This window comes from Lepisosteus oculatus, chromosome 17 (assembly GCF_040954835.1).
Source record: "Lepisosteus oculatus isolate fLepOcu1 chromosome 17, fLepOcu1.hap2, whole genome shotgun sequence".
Taxonomy (NCBI): Eukaryota; Metazoa; Chordata; class Actinopteri; order Semionotiformes; family Lepisosteidae; genus Lepisosteus; species Lepisosteus oculatus.
The window spans coordinates 11,019,251-11,041,111 of record NC_090712.1 but is presented as its reverse complement, the minus strand read 5'-3'; the positions used below and the strand labels follow the sequence as shown (position 1 = coordinate 11,041,111).

The following is a 21,861-nucleotide window of genomic DNA, read 5'->3' as shown; positions in this document are numbered from 1 at the left end:
ACGCTGAAAAGAAGTGCAATCTGTTAAAAAGGCGAAAGAGGAAAGGGCTTATTTCGTGCTTGAAAACCTGTAAAAGAGCGTAATATTGTAACGCTTACGGCCGACGGGCACTGTGTAAGAGCCGGCGTAACAGAGCAGGTGATGTCACCGCCCTTCCCTGTGATAGCAGGACTACAGCTACTGGGCTGTGGAGAGATCTCTCTTTAGCTCAGAGAGACGCGGGAGTCCCGGGTTCGAGCCTCCAGTCGGGATGGGGCCGACCTAATGCGGCAAGGGCGCCCGACTGAGCCCCCGTTGCGTTACAATATTCACATAGTACCCAGATTGGGAAACAGACGATGACGATACAAAACTATTGGAATAGAGACCAGCTTGTTTTTGTTCCTGATGAACTCTTAGCAACATCAATTACTTCAAATAGCAACAATTCCTGAAAAATTAAAAAAAATCGTTCTATTGTGTGTTAGATTAACTCACCTCGTTGAACTGAACATATACTTTAGTGGTTGCACTTTTTACTCCACCTCTGTAGGTGGCAGTAATGAGCCGAAAAAGAGTGTAATCTGCAATAAAGGTAAAGCGGAAGGGGGGATTTTCGTGCTTGCAAACCTGTAGAGGAGTGGTATATTCAGGTAGCACCCGCAATGTCGGATTGGGAAGCGGACGATGACGAGACACAACGTGTAATTAAAGCTGAGAAGCGGGAATGGAAGCCGGTACAATCCTGGAAAAACAGTCGTTTTGAGAGAAAAGAGGGATGGGGTCCACCAAAGCCACATGGAAGAGGGGAGCGAGTTGAGCTCCAGTGGCAGCCAAGTTGGCAGAGCTCCAGCGACGGTGCGAACAGAGCCGGATCTCGATTTGGGGAGAGAAGTAAATCGCAATCGACTGCAGCCTTGACCTTTACAATTGAAAACTCGGCAATTGGGAGAGTAATAGGTACGGTCCATAGTGTTGTTGTTTTGTGCTTTTCTCCCCTTAAATTATGGAAGCATCCCATGGGGCAATGAGTGTCTTTCAGGTACGCCATATATTTTTAAGCGCCTTTCGTGATCTTTAGGTAAAACTGTCTTTCAAAACAGGCCGAGGGGGTATGAAAATCCGTGAACTACAAGAAACTACCGGAACAAGAATAAAGGTAACGTGGAAGTGGATTTTATTTTTATTATCCATTGATAATTACACCCTTTACGAATTAAAAGAATCCAACCTTTGGGAAGACCAGTACGTTTATCACTGAGTAGATCCATGGTATTACTAAAAAGTACTGTTCATCAGTGCCGTAGCAGTGTATTTCCAGCGAAGACATGCGGGAATAACCTATTAATATACCGTGTTTTCACTGTTACAAGCTCAAAACAACCATCTATTACAATATACACCCAAAACATTACATTGCTTGTAGATTGAACTAGGTTAATAGATCTTGTTTCAAAAAGTGTTGTTTAGCTGCTTAGAAAGATTTGTCCTGACTCACAGTTTGGAAAGTAACCTAGTAATCTGATGAGCAAGCTGCAGTGTGATTCATAGGTATGTGCTGTTCTGCAGATTGCTGTCATCCATTCATTTTCTGAGTGCTTCCTCGGGGGACAGAGAAAGAGCCTGTCCAGTGGGCACAAGGAAGGGATACCAGTCCGTTACAGGGCACATGAGGGCCAATTGTCCCTGAACCCATTTAACCTACCTGTATGTTTCTGGACTGTAGATGGAAACCCATTTGAACATGGGGAGAACATACAAACTCCTTTGAGATAACAGGTCAGGTCCAGGTTGAACCCAGAACCTCAGCACTAGGATGCAGCAATGCTAACCACTGCACTGCTGAGAAAATGACATTCATGTGGAATATATGAGACCATTATGGTCTTTTTATTCTGCATGACTGCAACTTATTTGCTATCACTGGTTGCTGAAGTTTCATTACAATACACTATTGGATGTGCTGCTGTGGTATACTGAGGTTATGCAGCATGATGATGCATACTATGATGATGTCACTAACCAAGTTGTCGTTCAAAGCAAGTGATCTTTCATCACATGCAGAAACTTCGGTACACATTGGTTCTCCATTCCTGGAGGTTCATGGCATTTGTCCAGTTTCCTGTGATTGTTGTAAAAAAATTGTTTTGTCAAAGAGTTTGTGCTTAGAGTTGTAGGAAAATTGCTTGATGTTTGAAAAACACCCAAGTGAAACTGGATCTAGGATTTTAATTTTCCTGGACCACAGTAAAGTAATTCTGCAAGCACATGCAGAAATATTGTTGCTGTCACCCCTTCAAAATGTCTAATAAGGAAGTTACCGGTGGAGTGAGAGCTAACTGAGCTTTGCGATCACGTGGTAATGAGAAACTCCTAATGTAAAAAGAAAAAGGGGGCATAATTAAGAAAAAGATGGACCTTTCAGGAAGTTTGGCATGTCTGATTTTATGGTTAGAAAATCCATATAATCCATATTCAGAAAGGGCTAAAGTGCCTGCTGCCAACCCAAGTTCTGGATTCATCTTACTTGATACCAATAATGCTGTGGAATCTGGTGCAAAAAAATATATTTTTTCCTTCTTATCACTCCCCAAAAAACATTCTCCCCCCCCCCCCCCCAGAACAAGTCATATTATTTGAGATCCAAGCAAAATACTTGTCTCTACCTTTTGCACAGGTAAATAGAGGAGAATACCAAGGTGAGGTGCAGATCTATGGAAGAGGTGATGCTCAACAGAAAGCCAAAGAGCTGATTGATGAGCTCTTGTCCGAGAATTCGGAAGATGGCTTGCGCTACAGAAGAGGTGACTGATGTAGAAAGTTTTCTTACAGTTTTGACCATGGTGGGTTAGAGACACGTACAGGAGGCAAGGTATTATGTTAGAACCTCTTGCCGTCACTAAATGAGTTGGTTTTTTGTTAAGGCTCCAGGGACACCTGTAATAGTGGAAGAAAGGAGTTGTGCTGGAGTAAAGCAGCAGTGCAGTCTACAGAGGTTTCAGCAGCACCGCCAATAGACTGGGTTTCTTTGAGAGAAAACCGTCATAGATATGAAGCGATGAAGTGGGAAAGTAAGTTTTGTTTTACTCCTCATAGCTGTAGTTTCTTCTGTTGTAAGGTCTGTTGTGACCATTACATTGGCTAATGTGCAGAAAGTATTATGACTAGGATAGAAGATATTTTGCAGCAACGATCTTATAATAAAATCAATTGAAAGCTTAAGGTTTATAAATTTCACCTTGAAGAAAAGGCTTTTATATTAAGCCTTCAAATGTTTTAATTGGATTTATGATTGCATAAAAGCAAAGCATTATGGTTTCACTTCAGACTTGACCCATTATGTAAGTATTAAATTATAAAGTAATCAACATTTTACCTGTAGATTATTGTAGGAGGGCTAAGAGGATGCTGGATTAATATTTTTCAGCTATACTGTATTTTTCCCATTAAAGATCTCCCGCCAGTAAAAAAGGAGTTCTACATTGAGGCAGAGAGTGTAACTAATCTTACAGCAGAAGAAGTGGAAAAGTGGAGGTAAAGATGGTTTTGATGTCTTGCGCAGGATCACTTCCATTTGACGTCCAACTCATCTACTCTTTCCATCTCCAGTCAGTGTAGTGAATTCAGGTGTCCTAAATGCATTTACATTTTTGGAATGACCCCTGGATATTTGCATTTAATTAGCCTTAATTTGTCATTTAAACAGCTGTTAAATGTTAAGTGAGGGATTCTCTAAATCTAAGTTAGCTGACAAAATGAAGTGAGGTTTTGTGTTGGCGGTGATGGAATCCCCCCCCCTTGTTTAAACAAGCTGAGCAGTAAATTTGAAACACACTCTTGTGTGTTGTGTCTGTATAAACTGATTGTCCTCACTTCACTTGTGCTTTTGTAACTTCCCATAATGCTGAGGTGGAAGGGGGGGAATTCCACTTGACTGAACTAGAGCATGAGTCATTGGGACGTAGAATTCAAATTGCTCAGTAAGCGTATTTGTGTATTTTTCAGTATTTCATGCAGACAGACGTCAATCAGGCCACTTGCTCTGCAGTAGAATGTCAATTTTGTTAATTGGCATAAAGTTAATTTGGTTATATACAAGTTTCGTGGAAGCTCCCTTCCATTCTAGCAAAGATGAGCAAAGATATCTTGCTTTGTTTAGAATTGGAGCATCATTCTTCAGAATTCATATAAATCTTGACAAGATATACACTCTACTGTTGTAATAGGTTATTTGAATAAACTAGGACACCAGAGAAGAAATTTAGTTCCAGCAGAATTATTTTTATGCACTTATTTTAATTTTAGAATTGATCCATTGTTGGAAAGCCCCCGATTGTCGTTAGCATTGCAAATGGAGAGCGGGAAGAGTAAAAAGATAAGGGAACTTTGCTCCAAGCTATTAAGTGCTATTGTACCAGTGATACAGGATGCAGAAAAGTTTTGCTTCTGCTTCTTGTACCATTCACACTGTCATATCCATTTGTCCACTAATGTTGGGTTATAAAGTTGGCAAAGTTATGCCTTCACAGGAGTACTGTGAACAATTAGTCTAAAATACATCAGGTAGTTATTCTGAATTATTTTCAAACCAGTAAATTTTTCTTCTGAAGCACTTAATGAGCATTGGAGAATGATGGAGTTAATTACAAATGTTTAAAATCCTTATTTAAAAAAAACATCAATGTTCCTGTTGATTGTTCATTAGGGCAAGTGTATGTTTGATATCTTGTACTACGTCTTCACAGAAAGGAGAACAACAATATTTATGTCGATGACTTGAAAGATGGAGAAAAGCGTCCCATTCCAAATCCAGTTAGAACATTTGAGGAAGCTTTTCACCATTATCCGGAAATCATGGAAAATATTCTCCAAGTGGGATTCCAAAAGCCTACACCCATTCAGGTAACGCTCTTTAACACTGTTAACAGGAATTTCAACAATAAAGCCTGCCATAAAGGTGCCTGATACTGTACCTTTCATTAAGAAGCAATGTTTAAAATACACCTAGCACAATTTAAGCGTTTTTAAAATCTTTAAAACATTCTTTATCTCACACTCTGGCTTTCTGTTAGGTGGTATTCTCATACTTTTTTTTCTTAAGATTATGAAATTGTGAAATAGCACACTTTGACATTTTTCCCTCACGTAATTAGGTATGTAATGAATAGATCACGTAAAGGTGGTTTCTAACATGTTTTCTTGAGGCACATCATCACTCAATGTAATCCAGACCTCACTGAGCATTTACCTTTTTTCCCTTATTCTTAAATACTGTTTATGTTATATAGGAAATATTCAGAATTACATTCACAATGTATCTATTCCAAGTCTTAAAATGAAAAAAAAAATGTAAAGATGCAATGACATCCACATTCATACCCCTGATGAAATATAAACTAACAACAAAACATTGAGTTACAGTTTGGATAATCTCTCGCTTAGAAAATATCTTAAAGATCTCTGTAAAGTAATCATAACAGAGGAAACATATGTGTTTTCTAGAATTCAGTGAACACACAAGGGTCTTCAGTTAGCATCTGGGTACTGGTTATAGTAAAACGGAATTCATCATTATATTCACTACATTGGTACTTTTTAAAACCTTTAAAATGACTTTTTAATAGAATCTTTTCTCAATTTCAGTGTTTCATTTAGCTGTGTGGATCGTTAGTACTGTAAAATAATCAGCCAAGTTAATCTCTCAGTCACAGGCATGGCCAGTTGCACTGAAGGGGATTGATTTAATTGCAATAGCCCAGACTGGGACTGGAAAAACCCTGGTTTACCTTCTACCTGGCTTCATCCATATGGACCAGCAGCCTGTGTATGTGTTTTTTTAAACCTAATAACATGTCTGATTCGTTTTGTTTCCTTATCACTTTTACAACAGCAATGGCTTATTTTGAAGTGCATCTCTTGGCTGTATTTCTTAGTTTCAAAGAACTATAAAAGTAAATACACAGTATAGCATACAGTATCACTTACATAATACAGTGGAATTTGTGTTTTAGGAGTTTGCTTGAATTTTATTCCCTCTTAATCTTGTTAGTGTAATCTAATGTATTTCATGTGTCATTTAATTAAATTAAATAATTTGTCTAATTTAATCTAATGTGTAAATTCTAATGTATCGCAATGTCATTGCCAGTATAACAAAAAAAAAGTCGCTTTCTCCTGCTGGCCTGAGCAGTCACCTGTGTTATTCTAAATGTTGTACTAATGCTGACTTTGGAAAACGTGTATTTTTAAGTTCAAGGAAGAAACGCGATGGTCCTGGAATGCTGGTTCTCACTCCAACCAGAGAGCTGGCTTTGCAGATCGAGGCCGAGTGTGCCAAATACACCTACAAAGGTTTCACAAGGTATTGATTCTGTGTTTCAACTGATGGCAAGGAAAGCATGCTGTTTCATAAATGTATAAGGGTGTGGATGAGCTCCATGAGCAGCTACTTCATTGGTGTTGTCTGAACCAAGAACCTACCTGTCCAATCCAAACATCTCTCAAATCTTCTACGCGAAGGCACTTTGGAAGCTAAATGCCTATTATAACACTTCTGTCAACTGAGGACTTCAGTCTAAAGATGGTACAGGTCTATGGTAACTGTAACCAGAAGTAACTACACCTCCATTCCTTGGAAATGAAATTGTACTTGTGAGAATCCCTGGTGTTGTCCTCTTCAGCATCTTGTTTCTCTGAGCTCTGCGGGCATTCCTTAATTTGTCTCGGTGTTGCTAATCTTTTCCAAGAAATTACTAAGATTTCTGGAAAACCATTTGAGGGCTGTAAGTTTATAAGTACAGCTGGATTTTACACATTAATATGTAATGCATACTCTTAATTTTGTTAGCATTTGTATTTATGGAGGAGGAGACCGAAAATCCCAGATAAACATGGTGACACAAGGAGTGGACATCATCATTGCAACACCGGGAAGACTGAATGACCTTCAGATGAATGCGTATATAAATCTGAAGAGCATAACATACTTGGTATGGCATTTCCTCATCATGAATGATTTTCTCTTACTTTGTTTTTTTTAATTAATACATTATCTTATTTACTGTTCTACATTGAGGTTTTGCCAAGTAACTTAAAGTACTCTTTACTCAAGAATAGTTTTCAGTGAGTAAGTAAAACACTCATTGACAACTAATTTTTATTTTCAGCGTGAAAAGCACAAATGCATGTGGTTCATTAATTTATAAAACCAGAAATGATCTGTAACCTTACTGTACTTTTCTGTGTTTATTTTTTTTGGGGGGTGGGGTCATATTGTCTGTAGTAGGTCACTCATAAGGCCGTTATCTGTTTAGTCTTTGTTGTATCTCAGGTTTGGTTAAAGCTTATTTTAACTTTCCAATGAAATCTTTTTTCGGAAATTCGAATCTTTTATGAAGATTGTACATGTACTGTGGAACTAATACTGGACAGTGGTGTTGTATGAGGTATGACCTGTCAAGATGCACCAACAGTCCTTTTTGTGCTTTTGTTCTCAGGTCTTAGATGAGGCAGATCGCATGCTGGACATGGGTTTTGAGCCTCAGATCATGAAGATTATCCTGGACATCCGGCCAGACAGACAGACTATAATGACAAGGTGAGGCTAAGGTTGTCCATTTTAAGCTAAGTGGAGTTCCGTTAGCCTAGGGAGAAATTGGCAGTGAGGCCGGTCCTTCAAAGTGACCTCGATTGATGGCATTATCACAATTCTTGAAAGTATTGCTTCAAATTGACTTAGCGCAGTAACTTAATGTGTACACAGTAACACACTTGATTGGTATTTTGTCTGCTTTGAGCATGTGTCATTGGGACCGTGTTCACTATTGTGAATGGTCTTCCATACTGATTATTTGAAAAATGCATCACTTGGCATTGTGTCCCTTAGTGCTACTTGGCCGGCTGGTGTGCGACGTCTTGCCAAGTCCTACCTCAAAGACCCTATGATGGTGTACGTGGGAACTCTGGATTTAGCCGTGAGTGCGGATGCTTTTCTTTAGTGATGTGATGGAAGCTGTCCAATAGAACTAGTGTAATGTGGAATATTTTACTAAGCATTAATGTTCGTCCTGATGTTTTGTTTTCTTTGAAGTGATTACTTCCGTTATGATTTGACTTCCTGAAATGGCAAAAATTTCCAGCTGGTTTATAGGATTTTGAATGTTTGAGCTAACTCGATTCCTTTTTAAAGGCGGTGAACTCTGTTGAACAAGCTGTTCTTATCGTACAAGAAGAGGAGAAGAAGGATTATGTTTTTGATTTCATCCAAAAGATGGGACCGGAAGACAAAGTCCTAATTTTTGTTGGAAAAAAACTAGTGTAAGTTGGTCTTGAAATCCTTTGCTTAGAAGTCTGAAAAGCAAGGCTTTGATTTATTTTTTTTACCTGATTTTTGCTTGATTCTTTGATGCATTAACCCCACTTTTATGCAGCTCTGAAAACAAGTGGAAAGACTGCACCAAGTCTAAAAATCACATGTGCCAGCTAAAACAAGTTAAAACATTGATGCCTAATAGACTACTTTGCTCTGACAGACTTGATTAATAGTAATCCACTTCCGTAGTTGTGGCAGCACCATTGAATAATGGTGCTACAAATATTACAACAAATTCTAAAAATTGGGGGAAATTGGTCTGTTGCTAGTCTTTCAAATCTTTTCAGTAATGTAGCAACATTCCTGTCCATTTTTCTGTGAATCTGATTTGAGCAATACCATCTCTGTCTCTGTGGTATATACATTTCTCTGTGCAGTATATTATAAAGCCAATACGATTACTATTCAATCCATACGATTAAATCCACTCTAAATCATCTTGTGTATAGGTATATCAAGAATGTAAAGCCTGTGTTTTAGTTTATGTAATTGAATGTGCATTCAGTATATCCCTAAGGTTTTCACATTTTATTCCATGAGTTTCGGTGGTCTCCCAAATTGTTCTAAAAGTTTTGTAATCTTAAATACTACATAAAGTGGCATCTTTAGAGTTTAATTATTATTTCACTAAATTGAAAATACTTTGATTGGCAAAAATCCAATTTTCATGGTTTTACCAGTGGACTGTTATTTTTTCATTCAAAGTAAATAAAAGTGCCCCTGTTAATGCTGTTTTTTTGTGAGTATTGATGTGAGTTATCTTTCTCATTCAATGTTTAATCAGGTTTTAATTGCTTGCCTTTAACTGGGGTAAAGGTAGTGTGAGATTAGTTTTGGTTTTTCACTCACAACTATCAAGGTTTGTGTAAGTAAACATATAATGACTTTCTTGAAGGGGGAAAATGAAACTTGGCAAGTGTTTCTTCCAAAGAAATAGAAACCTAGAGCTATAAGTTTCAGTTTTGTAAAACTACTCTCACTTCAGCATTTTTAAAAACTTTTGAAAACAGAAAAACTGGCACTGTCAGTACAGTATTCTTAATATTTAGCTCTTCCCATAGCATAGACCTTACTTCAGTTTCCTTATTTAACAGCAATATATGATTTCTGCTTTCCAGCTGTTTTCATGGTGTTGTATGGCCACATTAATGGATCCTTCAACATTACACAAGTTGCATAGTATGGCTGCCTGGCATAAAATGCATCAATTATGGTAAATGGGTGTGTTCCTCCTTAAAGGATCAATGCCTACTGAAACCTGAAAGGCAGCAGCAGCTATTCAGTGAATGCTTGCTTTGACTTCACTCATACTAACTAAACCCTGAACCATTTTTAATACATTTTGTTAAACAAATATTAACTTCTGGGGTTGAAACCACTGCAGTTTTTTTTAAATGTAATGTGCATATCTGTATTTAGACAAAAATAAATATTTAGTGTGGTATTCACATTATTTTAAGCATTTATCTCATCTCACTAATTCATGATACAATTTACTAAGATGTGTCACAGCATTCTATAACACATTTCTTAATGAAAGAATGCTCTTCTTTTGGTACTTGCACAAAATAAACTTATTTCTACCAAAAGCAATGGAACCAAGGTTTATTTTTTTTGTATAACATGTCACCCTCGTGTCATTAACAGTGCTGATGACTTGTCAAGTGACCTTTGTCTTCATGGTATTCCGGTGCAGTCTCTACATGGAGACAGGGACCAGTGTGACAGAGAACAAGCACTGGATGACTTTAAGAAAGGTAACTAGGAGACAGATGTAGAATTGTCCCAAACAGTTTACTTTTGATTTTTGGAGTGAGTTCCTAATGAAATTGTTCAAGTCTAGATAGACACTTTTATTATCCACTACCGTGGAAATTTGTCTTTGTCTTCTCCCATAAAAGTACAAAACACACAAGTGAAACGTAAGTCAAGGAAAATCACAACAGTAGGTAATGTGTAAATAGGTAGTGGGGGGACTATATTTACATACATTCATTGAGCAGTTTTATTGCAGAGGGGATGAAGAGCTTCTTATAGATGTTTTCTTTGAATTTGGTACCCTATACCATTTTCCCGATGTGAGCATAATGAACTGGTAATGGAGAGGATGTGTGGAATCAGCTGGGATGCTCCTTGCCATTCTGAGAACTGTATTATGATCTAAATCGCTGAGCTGGGGCCTGCTGTTTCCCAAGTATTTTTCCTGCTGTTTTCACAGTCCTGGACAGTTTTGCTTTGCTTTTCAACTCCAGGTTTCCAGACCAAACTGTCATGTTAAATGCCAGGATGTCCTTGAGAAGGCTTTCGTATGCCCTCTTTAGGACGTTTTCACTGACATTAAAGTTCTTCAGTCTTTGAATTAAATACAGCCTCTGACTTGCTTTTCTATTGTCGAGTTGTACTTTTTTGTGCTTTCTGAGTCTTAACTGCTTTTTATCTAAGCCAAGTCAGAAACAAATCCATTGAAATGTGAGAGCATCAGTTTACTGAGTGGGCTGAATTGTACAGTTAAATAAATAATACTTTATTAACAATGGAAAAGTACTGGATAACTCATAGATATTTTGCTCTTTATTCCTAGTTAGATTGTGCCTTGTGGCAACCTTGTTGTGCAAGGTGCTTTATAAAAATAAATTGAAATGAGATTTCTAGGATTTAATTGTAATTTTCTGCTTTTTTGTGCTACACAAGTATGATGTCCTGGTTGTGGAGTCGGTTCCATTGCTGTGCACTTTTTTTCTTGGCAGGTAGAGTGCGAATACTGGTTGCTACTGATCTAGCATCCCGGGGGCTTGATGTGCATGACATCACCCATGTGTTTAACTATGACTTCCCCAGAAACCTCGAGGAATACGTCCATCGGGTGGGGAGAACTGGAAGAGCCGGGTATGCCATAAAATCCTTCGCATTTCCTCAGTCTCATCTTCCACAGTTTGACATCTGAAATACTTCTAGTGCTAAAGCATCTTCTGGTTGTTGAGGCCTTGATTTTTTTTTTAAATGTTCTCTTAAATTGAGCAAATTGGGACTGCACAGTACAGTGCAGGAATTAAGGCCAGGAGAAGATGAGCAGTGACTGGCTATTACTGTTGACCCCCTAGCAGGAAGAGCAGGTGTGGATAAGAGTCGAAATGCCTGATGAAACTGGGACTTCAACCTCTGGCCAGCAGCAATAATCGATGCAGCTCTTGACTTAAGGAGAGCATCAGTAGATGTACAGTATATAAGTAGCAGTTTGCTTTTTTTGCGCTTTCCAAAACCTGTAAAACTGCAATTTACATTGTGTACAATCTATTTCTTCCACATTGTTTCCCCACAAACCTTTAGCCGCTCAGGAGCATCTTTAACCCTGGTGACAAGGCAAGAATGGAAAATAGCTTCCGAACTTGTTCACATTCTTGAAAGGGCAAACCAGGTACAATGCCTTTTGTTTAACCGCAGACTGTCACTGTTACACATACCTGAATTATTCACCTGTTTTCCAAAGAAGTTGATACATACTTGAAGTGTAAAAAAAAACAGTAGTACATGTGGACCGATGGGTTAACGTAACTGCCTGAATCAGAACTGCTTCTTACAGCAACTACATTAGCTCAGATACTTTTACTCTCAAGTCCTGTGCAACCAAACAAGAAGGTTTGATTTATATTTCCCATGTTTGTAACTTACTACTAGGGTAATGCTTCCCAGTCCTGGTTCTAGTGACAACAATGTCTCCTGGATTTATTGCAGCTAGACTTTGTTGCTTAATAGAGCTAATGTAATTACTTGGACCTCTTTGATTTCTGCCCCTAAAAGTTTCAGTTTCTGAGTTATACAAATATTCCTGCATGCTAATCTAAACATTTCTTAATGATGCAGAGCTGAAAACAACTTGAAAAGGCCAGATTAACACACAAGTTAAATCACAGCGTACAGTTCAATTATCAAAAGATCAACTGGAGCAAAAAGCAGTGCACATGTATGCTATAAAGCCCAGTGTGTCCAGTCCAGCTCCTGGGAATGCTACTGCATCAGCAGGTTTTTGTTTCCTCTTGGCTCTTAATGCCCTCAATATGCTCATCATTGTCTTGAGCAGACCGATTTAACAACAATTAAACTAACTGATTAGGAGCTGGTGCTCTAAACAGACCTGTGGACACACTCGTCCTCCGTGACCAGGACTGGGCACACTGCACGTTGTTAAACAGTATGGTATCAGGATGGATCATTGCACTGCCTCATCCTCAGCTTCTTCCTAAGGGGTGGTCTGGCTACCCGCCGCGGCTGTGTTGCAGGCTGTCCCCGAGGAGCTGGTGCTGATGGCAGAGCGGTACGAGAAGCACCAGCACGAGAAGGAGCTGCTGGGGGGCAGCAGCAGAGGAGCGGGTGGCAGGAGGGGCAGAGAAAAGCAGCGTGCCAACTCCAGCTGGAAACTCTGACCTGCAGCATGTGGGTGAACTGCGATTTATTCCCATCATCTGGAGCACTGTCCAGTTTGGTCATTAGAATCCTCAAAGCTTTGCAGTGCTAAAGTATTGTGTGCCAGTTACACACTGTTCATGTGTGCAGTTAGTATCAGAGTTTGTGTTGTTCACACTTATAAAAGCATATTATAATAATACAGAAAATGGCTCACTGATAAGAAGGTTTTTTATACCAGGTTTTACTAAACATAAGTAATATTGTGTAGTTATTCTTATTTCTTAGGTCATCACATAGGTCTCAGATTTTTCTTCTGTTCTCTAATCTACCGTTTTAAGGCTACCTGCAAACTAGTAAAGGCAATATAATTGTACTTTTAAAGTTCTGCATTTAGGGCTTGCCATGCTTCTTACATTGAACACCATTAACATTTGCGTTTGTTTTATCGGTTTTGAAATATGAGTTATTTTTAACCTCCACTTTAAAAAAAAAATACACTGCAAAAGAATTTTGATTCAGATTTGTTATGCATTTGTGTGGTTACCATTATTTGAGTGTATGACTACAGAAACACCATTTATTAAAGTCCCTTTTTTTAGATGATAAAATTTACCCAAAATTCCTATTTAGCCAAAATAGCCTTGAGGATCACTAAGTTTCCTTTGGGAATTTCCCACAAATGATGCAGTTTGTGCTTTTAACAGTACAATAACTTAATTAGAAAATTAGAACTAAGTATGAACTATAAGATATTGCAAATGAAAATGTATCTTGTGTGAAATTTGTGCATTGTTTGCTGTCCAATGCAAGTTGAAATATGTACTGAAATAGTGCATATTTTGAGAAAAGTGTAAATAGCGTACACATCTGTGCTTTTTCAACACTAAGTTAAGTTTCATATTTTTCTAACTGGACACAAGCAATGAAAGCAATGGACCTCTTAAAGTTTTAGGATCCCTATCCATGTTTTATGATCATCTCAAATTAACATCTTTCTCTCTGGTTCAAAACTGTATAGTAAACCAAGTACTCAATTAGTACTGATCTTGATAAGACGGATCCGCAGTTGCATAGAACATAATTAAGTCTTTACAAAGTTAAATTTACTAAGCAGTTCAAGTGAGTTAAGTGCAGTGCCCATTGATGTGTATGCGTGGATTTCCATGTTTATTCCCATCTGCCATGGTAAATCCCCTACCTTTGGTGGGATTTTCCATGAACTTCCCAGATAAACTGAAATTCAATTCTAAAACAAAAGGTTTTGTATTTGTTTCCAGTTTGCTTACCGTCTTTGAACCGTAAACCGCTGGAAGGAGGTATGACACATCAAGATGTTTATGTCATGTGTTGGGTTGTTTATTGCCTTTTTATTACGGTACAGCATTTCCACTAGGAATAGTGGCCTGGCTCAATGACTGAGTCACAACTCTAACTGTTCTTTTACAGCTGGAATGTCTTAAGTAGATTTGAATTTTTTTTTTTAGTTAGTAGGTGGTCAATTCTTATATTTGCAGAACTGTTAAGTTTCCTTTTTATCATTTGCAGTGCACCAACCATTCCTATTAAGAGTGATCAATTTGCATTTATGTACTGGGCGAGACTGTGGAATTAGATGAAACACACTTTGTAATCTCTGGGTGATTTAAAGTAGTGGCACGCTATCCCCTAATTCTTCAATTTAAAAGTATAACCCTCTTTAGTTGAAATTTTAAAATTGAAACAGGTATTGGGCAAATATTTGGTAGTGTATTGATTTACCCATCACTGACCGTTCTCTGACGAAGAAAGATGTTAATTTTTTTAATCATCTTTAACAAGTATTTTCCACCCTATCTAAGGGTGAAATTGAAATTGAAGTCTTGGGCTGACAGCTTTTCTGCTTGGGCACTGCAACATTTTCTTGAAATATCTTTTCACCAAGCCGCCTTTTAAAGCATTTAACACCAATTGCTGTTTCTTTCACAGAAGATGGGAAACATGTTATTCTGTTCATATCTAATGTATTGTATTAAAGACTTCATGCTTTTCGAATCACATCCAGAATCCAAAAGATTGTAAGTCGGAATAAAGAAATGAGGAAGCTTCCCAAGATCCAAATACTGTATAAAATCCTGGAGCAGCAGGTCAAAGCAGGTGCTGAGATTCCCCTTCTCCCAGTCACTGTCCTTCGGTCTCTTCACACAAGCGTGGAGTAGTGTGGTCTTAGCTTGATAGGAGAAAAACTTGGACAGTTCTTTGGGGTGGGCCTCTTTTAGTTTTTGCAGTAGGTGTTTTAATAATTTAAGACATTGTTTCCTGTGAATCAAAAGTAAATTTATTTATGCAAAAGTTTTAGACTGCTTTACTTGGAACCTGTCTTAGTTGAGTCTCACTCTGCAGACACCTATGTTCTTATGAGCTTTGGGCTTATTTCCCCTGGCTATTTGAGACCAGTAATAAATGCAAAACAACAAAGAAAGTTCTGAAAAGAAAGTGCAACCTATCCCCCACAATCACAAATGTATTTAAGTACCTGCACCTTAGTTGGCTGACTAAATACAGTAGGAAACCTGCGAATGCATTCAAAGAAGCAAGTGCACTATATTCAAAATAACATTAAAAAATAAATTAGAAAGATTCTTATGTTGTTGATCTTTAAAACGGTGTTAAATGATAATGCTAATTAAAATTGAATTTTTGTGGGCAAATCTGATGAAAATTGATTTTCCTCCTTTATGTTCCCCATTGTACATCTTCCATACTGTCTACAGTTCCTTGCTTAACAACCCTGAAACTCAGCATCTATAAACTTATATAATTAAGAAATTTCCATACCAATAATTCTAACATGATTTAATATGATTTGGTTGTTTTCCAGAAATTCAGATTCTGGAGGACAATTTAAAATCAGTTTTAAGTGTGTGTATGTGTGTGTATAAATATATTCGGAGGTGAAACAAACTTGCTCTCTCTGAAAAAATAAGCTGCTTCAAAGAGCTTTACCTTGATTTAACCATCTTTTTAGCAGTCCAGCAGAGGGGGGAAAAAAGCTACTATTTTTATTGCCCGTTTATAATTGTGCAAACATCTGTTTTCTGCTGCTGTCACATCATCTTTATGATGTTTATATCTATTTTTCTAAACCCTCTAATTACATTGGTTGCATCTGGTCATGTTCTGCATTTACAATTGCCTTCCAGAATACTGAACTTAAAATTATTTGGCAAACCTGATGGGTACCAAAATATTAAGATTGTATTGATGGGTGCATGTTTTATGTGTATAATGTAAAATGAATTAACAGTCTTGTTTGTGGAATGGTAAAAACATCCACACAAATTGATCAAAACATGAAAAACTGGTAAAACCTGGTGCTCTGAATGTATTATTTAGATACTGCAGTGTGTGGAAATATTTAAAAAAATGTAAAAAAAATCCTTCTCCCCAGATACCTCATAATCTCGGAATATCCAATTTATTATGTGGCTTTGTATTTTATCCTCCATTTGAAAAACTACTCTGGGCATAGATTATTTTTCTTCTGCAGCTACACTCCAATTTGAAACACCCTGACTTAAAGCCTTTAGCACTCTACAAAGCCTAAATTGCAATGCCAAGCATGCTATACTTCTGCTGCAACCATTTCCCATTAACAGCTATTTTAAACTCTCGGCATCTCCCCTCAGCTAATGGGTCTCCTCTCTTCCCATTCTTTAACCTTCATTTTTCGTCATCACCACTGATTTCTTGCCTTCACCTTTTGTCTTTTCTTTTTACATCACACACATTCTCTCCTCTCCTTTTTCCTTCTTTGTGTCTACTCTGCAAAGTGGGAGACCTGTAAACCAGCCTCCTGGGTATGTGAGGTCTGACAATGGCAGTAAGTTGTGTAACCCTTCACGTTCTCCTGTAAACGCATGAAAAGAGGCGCATTTGGCTTGTTTAAATCATAATAGTTAATCTAAGGATCTCATCCAGTAGCTTTTTGAAAGAAGTCAGGGTATTGACTTTATAGCTTGTTCCATGCTCCTATAATATTTTGTGTAAAAAAAGCACCTCCAGTTTTCAGTTTAGTTCTTTGTTTGCAATTTAAAAAAAAGATTGGTTCTTTTAGCCAGAGTTACCTTGTCTGCTTTTAGATTATATGGTATTTTAAACTGCCTTCAAACTGAGACTGCAGTGTATAATTAAAATTAGGGAGTAATGCAGTGAATTCTTAACACTGTTAATTGTCTTCTGAAAGATTGGCTAAAATGAACAGTGTTATTGATCTACTTCAGAGCATCATTTTTGTTTAGGTTATGTATTAATAAAAGCTAGTGGCTTTTATCAAGAAGTGTATACTTCACTGAACAAGAATTGCTGCCTTTAAGAGACCAAGACATAAACCGGGTAAATAGTTCATACTTATTTGACTGGTATTTGGCATCACATGTAAATTGTACTGGATGAGACAAAACAGTCTCAGGATGTGAAGTGAAGCAGCTTGAATTAATTTATAATTAGAAGATTTCTAATAGGGAAATATAATTGGCAAAAGGTAAGTACAAAGGAATATCCTATGGCAAAAGGAAATTGGAGCATTACCCATGCCATATGTGCTTTGTTTTTCTCTTTTAGGTGTTGCTTTTTTGCAGAACTCTAAGCAAGACCTGTCTCTCCTAAATTCATGTTCACAGTCCCCATAAATCGTATTTGCCATATGTAACCCTGCAATTAAGTTCTAATTCTTGTTTCCACAACCTTATACAGAAAAGTAGTAAGATGTGATGGTCTATAATTGATTTGCTTATTGATAGGTGCAGCATTAGTAATTTTCCCATCATTCTAGGCTTTTACGATATCATGCCTCAGGTGAAAAGACTTAACAGTTTGTGCATAACATCTGTCTCATTAGATCCAACTGCTACTGTACTATCAGCTCTTTATCTAGCTTTTCAATACCTCAGATGCTACATGTTTATTTACCTTTTTGTTCTTTTACAAAGGAGTTTGCTAAGGCTAGTTCCATAGAACTGTTTAAGCACTACTGGTAGTGTGTGAAGCGATTTTTATTCCACTGTCATTCGTTATATTGGTTAGTTTACCTGCAACACTGCGAACCTCCAGATTCACAGCAGGTTTTGGCTGAGCCATGATTTTTCAGGATTCCCTTTTCCACGTGTGAGAAAGAAATTCGCCATGCATCTACATCACAAACACAAAGAACATTCCTCACAACCTGCTTGTAGCGTACAGCTAGACAAGATGAGAAATTAAGGCACTTAAGGACATTTTCATTTCCTGTGCTAGTGTATTTAGCACTAACAAGGTGATTATTTTGTGTATGATTAGGTTATGTGATTTAATATTCTCTTAAGAAATCCATTGTCAAGAGTATTAAACGTTTTTTCAAGTTAATTATGTTTATGAAATGCAAAATGTATCTTTTTCAAAAGGTGTGAATTTTATATAAAAATTGACATAACAGTGCATGTGGTGTGCACAAGGTACAGTGGCTTTCAATTTGATTTTAGTAAATATGATATAATAGCTGGGCCCTGTGGCAAAAAATGGCAGTTCAATCTTAAATGTGTTTAGAATTCTGCTACATTTGTTATTCTGAATAGGAGTACTTTAGACTAAAACGCTTTATGGTTAATATTTATTTTTGGGAGCATAAATATGACAATGCTATAATTAAAACGACAAAGTATTCCATTCATTTTTAAGTGCCTAGCATTATTCCTATTGGCGTGCCCTACAGATGACTGATTGAATGTAGCTTTGTTTCAGGTCTCTTCCCGATAAATCAAGGACTCACAAATGTTACCTTTTGCACATATTCCATCCTTTTCATCACTGCCCTTGCCGGTGTATTTCGGGACTAAGTAGAACGGTGCGATCTTGAAGTCTCTTTTGACTTTGGTCCCCAGCCAGCTGTCAATGTTGAAGCCGTCTTTGGTGCAAGATGGCCAACTCTGCATATGAACCTTTAGCCCAAGGACGATGTCCACGCTGATCACACGACGGTTCTCATTAACGGCCAAGGTCACCGCTGGGGATCCCCTCTTCTTCCTCTCCAGTTGCACGCCTTTTCAGAGATGTAATAATGCCATTTCTTAAGTGTGCTCTTTAAAGCCTTTACATGCCGGATTCCTACCAGGTTTTTGGGAACTGAAACCTCTCATTATAGAATTCCAGGTGAATGTAATTACAGCGTAATGTAATACATGTCATTACAGCGTAAATGCGCTTTATCGAGAGAGGTATAAATATCCCCACAAATGCACTTCAAGGAATGCTTAATTTTACCCTTTTGAATTTTTGTTCGAATGATGTACAAGGAAATGAAGCACTACTGACCTGGCATGGTTTCGGTAGCCTGCTTAACTTGACTCCTGAACTCGCTGAGCATGCCACTCGCGGAGATGGTCCCACCCGAAAGTACAAAGCGCTGCAGTGGGTTTCTCTGAGGGTTTCTTTTAAACGCCACACTATAGAAAGCTCCCGTCGTATCGAACTGTTGTATCTCTACTCTCTGAACTGGTACAGTGAGCATCACATCAAATTCGTCTGGTTCAGAAATCTGTGGAGAACATTGCGAATTATTGTCTTGCCTTCCACAGTATGTTAATTTTACACAATCGCATAACATGGTTAACCCAGTTTATGTGGGAACATTTACCGTTCGTTTAGACGAGCTGAAAATACTTCAAAATGATTTCACTATCGTATTCATTATATTTATAGTGTATAGTGAAGTTGAAAATGTCTATGGACAGTTAACTTGTGTGCAAAGCATTTGCACGTGTAACTAGTTTAATGTTCTTCCTGTTGGATATCGATAATAGCTCAGAAATGAATTGCTAAAATCGAGTTGCCTTAACAAAAATACATCAGTGTTTTTATCATTTGAGAGGCCGTGTACGTGATTCAAAATATCAAGTATGTAGCATTGTCCTAAACTCGTATTAAAAAAAAAGATGTGTACATGTACCTTAACATTCTCGTAGTAGCTTCCAGTAGGCAGTTTTTCTATCTGGCTGAAGTATTCGGATGTATGCGATTTCAAGTGTTTAATGATGCCATCCACCACGTCGTTAACTTTATTGGTGCTTTCGGAAATGGCCGGTTTCCTAATCTTTAAGTTGTCGAGTACCGACAGTAGAATCTTCTCCACAGCTGCGGTTTGGCCTCTTACACCGGGTCTTTCTGCTTTGGCTGCAGGTGGGCTTCTCGCCCCAGGTGCGGCGCCGGCACTGGCGGTTCTGCAGCCCCCTCTAGTCGGATGCGCACCTGCTTCTGGCTTGCGGGTCGGAGAGCGGGCCTTGCGGTTCTTGTGCGGCTCTGGTCCATTAGGGCGTTGACAGGTCGGACTTTTCGCACTTCTGGGGCATGGTTTTTTTACTTTGCTTTCGTCTGCGCTTCGTTTGGTTTTAGGTGGGTTTTCTCTCTGAGGTGGAGCCGTTCTTCTCGTTGGTGGGGGACTTCTTAAAGTCCGGCCCCGAACTGGGCTTTTAACCCGGGTACTGGAGGTTTTAGCCTTTTTGTCCATTAGGATGTGGTTTCTATGCGCGCCCGGCTAAGAAGGCATAAAGGACGTCCTGGGCTGTGGGTGAGTGTTAATAATTTGCTACGTCAGAAGCTACTTTTATTGAACGGAAATATGTTTTGAATCAACTCTCCACCCACTTTTAAAAAAATATCCGGTAACCATTTCTTTTGGCGCTACCTTTTTTGTGATTTAAAATAAAACTATTATTAGGATTATGCAGTGAACGTGCTTGGATTGCTAGTTGAATAAGAATATTTCGTCTAAAATGTTTACGTTAAAGGTACGAGCTTATATACTGTACACATGTATGCGTAATATAACCGATTCGTATAATATATTAATATTGGGTGGCTGACAAAACAATCGGCTAAATTGACCTGTATTTGCGAACAGGGGATATATCCCATTCACCTGTGAAGTGCGTCGTGAAGTTACTCAAGCTACTGTACAGTATGTCTGAATGATTCCTGTATTTGTGTGTTGATATTATTATAGATATCTCAATTGTAACATTCTTTAATTTTAAATACTACTGTTTACCATACTATCAGTTACTACCGTTCTGCACATACCATCAGTAAAAGAAAATACAATAAGTGAATTAACAAACGTTTGTGTGTATGAATCACGGGAGTTCTCAAAATCCTGCCAGTAAAATTGGATTTACACAACCGGCAACAAGTACAGACACTACTGTGATTCACAAAACAGGATTACACAATCCCTTTTTAATATTCCTGATGCAGACATAATTATTGTTCCGGTTTCTGAATTTCTTTGTGTTTTTGAACATAGTGTTCTGCGCTCTCGAAGTTGAGTTTACGCCAGATCTATCCCGCAAATACGACATGCGGTCATCACCTCGTCTCTAAATTTCAGTTGAGCTAAATTAATTACCATAACGTAATTACTTATTGCTCCTAGTTTTTTTTGTTGCTCTTGTTATAATGCAGTTTTTCGTAGAAACATGTCTTGCTCTAGATTAAAATCATTTTTAGGTTGATTTGCAACAGAAATGGAGGGCATTGAATGTCGACTTCGCGAACGTAGAATCAATACCCTAATTTAATTTCTTTTCTTTTTCCAGATGCTGATGGAATCAATATATTGCAGGACAGGACATTGTGAGTCCTATCATTAGACCGTCGAAATAATTAAAACAATCCCAAATCTCATTTAATTACTATCCTATATAATATGTTACACTTCTAAATTCTAATTAAGATGAATCGCATAACAGCAGAGTTTTTTTTCATGTATGTTTTAATTTTAATCGGATTTCACAGCCTTTTCACTAAATTTAAAATATATTTAGATTTAAGTTTGTAATTTACAAGCAATACTCTGTGGTTCCGACTGATTTGAGCACCCATCCGGGGGGGACGAATGTAATGCTTGGTGTGCAATTTTCTGCATTTTGAGAAATGGCCACTTGATGGAGCTGTCTACTAGGATTAGTGCAAAACTGTAATCTGTACTTGATACTCGTATACAATCTCCAAAATATGAAATATGATTTTTTTCCTTAGCCTATAAGACATCCATAAAAAAGTGCTTACTTAAAAGTAAAGCTATGGAACTGAAGAAGTTT

The 21,861-nt window shown here is 37.9% G+C and overlaps 2 protein-coding genes across 4 annotated transcripts; one reads left to right on the top strand and one right to left on the bottom strand.

Moving 5' to 3' along the window:
* Positions 1-209: 209 nt before the first annotated feature.
* Positions 210-21,445, top strand: ddx43 (DEAD (Asp-Glu-Ala-Asp) box polypeptide 43). Of its 3 annotated transcripts, none has more exons than XR_011182325.1 (17): positions 210-939; positions 1,083-1,138; positions 2,657-2,783; positions 2,904-3,050; positions 3,432-3,513; positions 4,725-4,881; positions 5,685-5,803; positions 6,230-6,340; positions 6,827-6,968; positions 7,476-7,576; positions 7,865-7,952; positions 8,168-8,295; positions 9,998-10,107; positions 11,098-11,236; positions 11,678-11,765; positions 12,581-12,781; positions 21,358-21,445. XR_011182325.1 is itself a non-coding variant. In XM_015362918.2 (17 exons), the coding sequence occupies exons 1-16, from the start codon at positions 645-647 to the stop codon at positions 12,769-12,771; spliced, it is 2,034 nt and encodes a 677-aa protein (XP_015218404.2). In that variant the 5' UTR covers positions 211-644; the 3' UTR covers positions 12,772-12,781; positions 21,358-21,445. The 3 variants fall into 3 exon arrangements, 1 of the variants encoding a protein (XP_015218404.2); XR_011182326.1 differs by having other exon boundaries at positions 211-939; positions 12,593-12,781; XM_015362918.2 differs by having other exon boundaries at positions 211-939; positions 12,628-12,781.
* cgasa (cyclic GMP-AMP synthase a) lies at positions 14,089-20,409 on the bottom strand. The gene is made up of 5 exons (XM_006638757.3): positions 19,713-20,409; positions 19,079-19,301; positions 18,546-18,806; positions 17,821-17,920; positions 14,089-15,049 (listed from the first exon to the last, which is right to left on the bottom strand). Exons 1-5 carry the CDS (start codon positions 20,268-20,270, stop codon positions 14,692-14,694), a joined length of 1,500 nt encoding a protein of 499 aa, XP_006638820.2. The 5' UTR covers positions 20,271-20,409; the 3' UTR covers positions 14,089-14,691.
* Positions 21,446-21,861: the final 416 nt, after the last annotated feature.

Coding starts and splice junctions, on each gene's coding strand:
- cgasa (XM_006638757.3), bottom strand. CDS start 20,270: ATGGACAAAAAGGCTAAAACCTCCAGTACCCGGGTTAAAAGCCCAGTT. Junction 19,302..19,712: donor GCTACTACGAGAATGTTAAG/GTACATGTACAC, acceptor TGTTCTCCACAG/ATTTCTGAACCAGACGAATT. Junction 18,807..19,078: donor GGCTACCGAAACCATGCCAG/GTCAGTAGTGCT, acceptor ATCTCTGAAAAG/GCGTGCAACTGGAGAGGAAG.
- ddx43 (XM_015362918.2), top strand. CDS start 645: ATGTCGGATTGGGAAGCGGACGATGACGAGACACAACGTGTAATTAAA. Junction 2,784..2,903: donor TGGCTTGCGCTACAGAAGAG/GTGACTGATGTA, acceptor TTTTTTGTTAAG/GCTCCAGGGACACCTGTAAT. Junction 11,766..12,627: donor TTCTTGAAAGGGCAAACCAG/GTACAATGCCTT, acceptor GCTGTGTTGCAG/GCTGTCCCCGAGGAGCTGGT.